Below are 5,236 nucleotides of genomic sequence, written 5' to 3'. Positions count from 1 at the left end.
TGGGTTAAGCATTACAGATAATGGATGGATGGATATAAACTAACTCCAGCATCATTTAGTCTCCAAGGCGGTCGACTATTTTCCTGTGATCTTTTTGACTCGATCTGCAAAAAGCAAATATCTCTGCTGATATCAACATCAGGCCAGCTGTCTCTGCTCTTCACAAAAATCTGGAAATTCTGCTCCATATTTGACTCCATATTTGTAAAATTATGAATTCAGAGTGATAAACAGATAACTGTCTAATTTGGGTCGAGTAAATAGACTCAACGTTTCCCCGCAGCAGAGCGCTTGTTGATGGTAAACCATTGAGTCTCTGAGGATGTTTGCTTTTCCTCTAAGGCCCGTTTCTGTGAGGGGCGGAGCCAACGCCGTGCATAGAAGAGGCTCAGGAGGAACTCTGAGGATTGGTTTTTAAGTTTAGTTTAAATCAACTTCAGCTTCTTTAGAAGAACTAAGATATTTTAGTGATTAGCTGCTGAGGGAGAGCAATTACAGCAGCAGCCTGATATGGTTAGCTTTATTATTATTATCTGATGGTTGAAAACACATCAGATGCCAAACTTGGCGAATCATGTAAATGTGTTTAAATAAAAAAAAATCACTACCATCTGCTCTGTTATACCTGCCTGATTTTTTTAAAATGTCAAATTAGATTTTTCTTCTCGACTTTGCAGCTTTGGTGGTGAGGTTTCTGACCAGACGCTTCATCTGGGAGTACGATCCAACGCTGGGTGAGTCCTATTTACACGGCAGCAGCTGTTATTCCTCCATGACTGCAGAGCTGCGTGTCCTCAGGAATAACAGCCTGAAAATCTGCTTGTTTTTTCTCAACCTTAATTTCTTTGTCGTTTTGATGGAAAAGCACCAATTTCATCTGAAGTGCAAAGTATTGTAGGAATGGTGTTTATGCATTTCCAGTCCTTACCGACTCCTCAAAGCTCTCAAACAGCATTTTAAACATTTTTGGGACTCCTTAACTATAACATTCCTTTACTGTAGGAGCTAAGAATTGGTTTTATAATGTTGGTGATAATATTTTATCTAAGAATCTCTGCAGTAATGTTTTTAGGCTGCTCTACCGTCTGCATTTCTTTAGGAATACCTCTAGGCTGTATCCTCGGGCACATGCCGTTCTAACAGTACATGACTCGGCTCTATTTTCAGAACATTCTCTTTATAATAACGCAGCTAAACATCAGATATATAGTCATATTCCATAAATTAGAAAATTTTACCCTAACTACCACAGACACAGTTTTATGTTTTTTGTTTGTTTGATGTCATATTTTAGCATTATAACAAACAAATTGATCTAATCTCCAATCTCTAAACTTTAAAAAAGCTGCTAAACTTACTTACTTAGTCTTGACTTTGCAGAATTTGGATGCAAACCTGGGTGAGTATTTAGAGACTGTAGATGTTTGCTTGCAGCGTGCCATGAACTCTGCAGCAATCTCTCACACTGTCCATGCATACAGTGAGAGTAGAGAGGAAAAACTCCCTTTGAACAGGAAGAAACCTCCAGCAGAACCAGGCTCAGTGTGAGCGGCCATCTGCTGAGGCCGACTGGAGTTCAAGGAGACAGAGGCAGACATAGAAAAGGAACATAGAAGCACTGAACTACAAATACTTTCTGTTTGAAAACGTAATGGTTTAATAACTCCGTCTAGAGCCACAGCAACAGTGGCATCAGATGCAGGAGTTTGGCCTTCAGTATTGTTGTTTTCTTGGCTAAGACTCTTCACCCTCATTGCCTACTGATTGCGGTCAGAGGGGCAGTACAGCAGCCTGTCTCCTGTTAGTCGCTACAGTGCAGCTTTTCACCATCAGAGTGCACGGGTGAGTGAATTACTCAATGTAGTGTGAAGCTCTGTGGTCAAATGCTATACAAGTACAAGACATTTATGATTTTATGCCAAAGGGGATGAAAGAGAGGACATCCGGTTAGAGGTGAGCCAATAGCTATGCTTAGGAGAGAAACAGGACTAAACACTGGATGACCAGCCCAAATCTATCATCTATAATCTAAGTTGTTGATGGCAACAGCTCAGCTGATGCTTCCCTCCAGGATGGAGTCACAGACAAACAGGAAAGGATTCCTTATCCTGTGCAAATCAGAATAAGCAGTACCATGACGCTGGTTATCAGCTCGCCAACTCAACCCAACATTAATTAATCAGGAAGCTGTGAATGTGCGTAAAGGTAGCAGGCCAATTAAAATCACAAAGATGGGAGAGCGCCAGATTTCTCCTGAGAGGAACAAAAACTCATCGTACTGAAATACGAAGAGGAGAAAAAGTTTCAGTGGAATGTCCAACAGGAAGATGGACTCAAAGAGACACCATATGGAGCAGCAACAGCCTACTGACTGTAAATGTGCAAGTTACACATCAGTGACCTTTAACATCCACCTCATTTTGAAGTAATCCTCGCCTATTTTGCATATATATAGACAAGCAAATAACTGAGGAACCGTAAGCCCACATTACATGCGTGATACATCACATGAAAGCTAAAACCTTCTAGTTTTTAGAAAATATAAATTAAATACCGAGTAAATCACAGCCCAAGCTGCATCGGTCTTTTTCGAACAGCAGTAATAAAGTCATGCTTGAGAAAAGGCAGGTCTCAGTGTATTAAATTTGTTCTACATCATGTCATCCACAAATGCAGAACATTTCTGACCTCTAGCTACAACAGATCCAGAGCTGTGGGGCGTTGAACCTTTGGTGTCACCAGCGTCTCCAAATGTGCCAAATGCTTTTAGTGAACTATTTGACCCATAGAATAATAAAATGCAACATTTACAAACCTAAAATAACTCAGGGATTGATGAAGTAACTCAGATAATCTAACTAAAAATAAGCCCCAGTGCATTTTCTTCTCTTTTTTTTTTCAGCCTTAGGCATTGTAATAAAACACAATCAAAAACGCTTTGAAACGGTTCGCCGGCGACCCGGATGGTTTTGTGGCGCTAACACAGCCTGGATCCCGATCACTGTACTGCATATTAATGGCGTCTCTTGCAGACGGCTTCCCAATTGTGTCTCCAGTCCAGGTTGTTATCCAGGTGAACACCAAGGTGTTTCTACTCTTCCACTTCTTCTCCCAGGATGTTAACAGGATTCAACTTGTTCCTGTTTCTTCTGAGATCTCCAATCATCTCCTTGTTTTTTTGACCTTCAGGATCAGATGATTGTTTCCACACCATGCCACAAAGCGCTTCACCAGCTCTCTGTCCTCAGCTTCTGCTCCATCTTTGATGCTCCCAATGACTGCAGATTCATCCCCAGATGACAGGACTCTGTCTGGTCCTGGAAGATACTGATACTGGAATCCTTCTCTTGTCTCCATCCATCCATTTTCTTCCTCTTTATCCGGGTCATGGAGGCAGCAGTCTAAGCAGAGATGCCCAGACTTCCCTCCTCCAGCTGCTCCCCAAGGCGACACCAGGCCAGCTCAGAGACATAGTCCCTCCATTGCGTCCTGGTCCTTCCACCAGGCCTCCTCCCAATGGGACCTGCCTGGAAAACCTCCAGAGGGAGGCGACCAGGAGGCATCAGGAACAGATGCTCGATCCTCCTTAGCTGGATCCTTTCCACGACGATGAGGGGAGAACAACTCTACTCACCCCATCTGAAAGGGTGCGCCCAGCCACCCTGAGAAGGAAACTAATTTCAGTCGCTTGTATTCATGATTTTGTCCTTTGGGTCGTTACCCAGATCTCCTGACCAGAGGTGAGGGTGGGAACGTAGATCCATCGGTAAATCCAGAGCTTTGCCCTCCGATTCAGCTCCCTCTTCACCAAGTAAGTCTGATACAGCGACAGCATCACTGCTGATCAGTCTATCGATCTCACGCTCCATCCGACCCTCACTAGTGAACAAGACCCCGAGATACTTGAACTCCTCCACTTGAGACAAGGACTCACCACCGACCTGAAGACGGGAGTCCACCGATAGAGAACCATCAGATTTTCCTCCCGTTTCCCACAGACAGAAATCCCTTCATACTGTATCAGACAGCTTTCAAAAAAGCATCATATTTCCAAACTGTCCAAAATAAAAGTGCTTTTACAAAATACAATATCCATGAAACACAATGAGTGGATTCAGACACATCTGCTTTAGGCAAACATGAAACAGTGTGTATTAATGTAGCCGAGTCTGGCCTTTTCTCTTTACGATGGCGGTCAAACCACTTTCCTGCGCTGTAATTATATGCTGCAAAGACAAAGTGTCTCATCTGTAAGGCCCTTTTCATTTCCTGGCTGCTCGGAGCGCATGAGAGGCGCTAAACGCTTCCCTCGGCGCTCTTCTCAATCGTACGTCAGTTTATTTGGTGACATGAGGAGCATCAGAGAGCAATCGACTGCAAAAACAGGCAGCACTCAGGAAATGATTGCACTATTCTGGAGCCACATAATGATCCCAAACTTATTGCCATCATGAACTCCTTCATAAATCAACAATATGTTCAGGATATTCCCCTTTTCATTTAGATATTACAAGCATAAATTCAGTTCAGCTGATATTTCTTTGGCATGAAGTTTATTTTCCATCTATTATGTGATGTGTTGTTGTTCTGGATGCCAGCCTCATACTAAGCAGTGAAATATAAAAGGAATAATAACGGCCTCCTTGGTTTCCACAAGAGTTGGCGTCATAACCAGGAAATCCCAGCATGAGGTCCATAATGGGAATAACAGCACTGCTGGTGGGTGTCTGTTACCAATCAGACTCTGGCTGAAATTACCCATGAAGTGGATGAAACATTATTAAAGCGCCATTATGAGCACATCAGTCAGGTAGGGGGCGTGTTTGCAGACTGCCAGGCCTAGAAAGTAGAGATTACTGCCAGAATGTTTGCTCTACTTCATCCATCTCAATGTGAACGCCTGCGACTATGGCGACCTATTTATCGACTACCGATTAGTTTCATGGTTATTGATGATCTGAGCTTCTTTCCTGCTCAGAATAACCTTGGATGTTCCTGCTAACAGAGGGAACCCTCGAGCCACACCGACAGAAACTCTACTACCCAGTGGGAAACAGTACGGAGTAAAAAAAATAACTAAAATATTAAAGTTTTTCTACAGACTGCAGATAATTTATATTTTAAGACTCGGCACCATATGGAATGAATTTTGTTCCATTATTTTTGCAAGGAACACATTTTGTAAATTGAAATAAAAAAAAACAAGCAATCCTGAGATAAAAGTGTGAAAAGAAGT

General features: G+C 42.5%; 1 protein-coding gene across 1 annotated transcript in view; it reads left to right on the top strand.

Annotated features, from left to right (window-relative positions):
• rerg (RAS-like, estrogen-regulated, growth inhibitor) overlaps positions 1–5,236 on the top strand; it is a 66,593-nt gene that overhangs the window by 50,479 nt on the left and 10,878 nt on the right. Inside the window, exon 3 of the mRNA XM_015392600.1 lies at positions 678–734. Coding sequence (XP_015248086.1) covers positions 678–734 — 57 coding nt within the window. The remainder of the gene's footprint in view (positions 1–677; positions 735–5,236) is intronic.

Source organism: Cyprinodon variegatus, unplaced genomic scaffold (assembly GCF_000732505.1).
Source record: "Cyprinodon variegatus isolate N-32 unplaced genomic scaffold, C_variegatus-1.0 Scaffold598, whole genome shotgun sequence".
Classification (NCBI taxonomy): Eukaryota; Metazoa; Chordata; class Actinopteri; order Cyprinodontiformes; family Cyprinodontidae; genus Cyprinodon; species Cyprinodon variegatus.
This window is presented reverse-complemented; position numbering and strand designations above follow the sequence as displayed.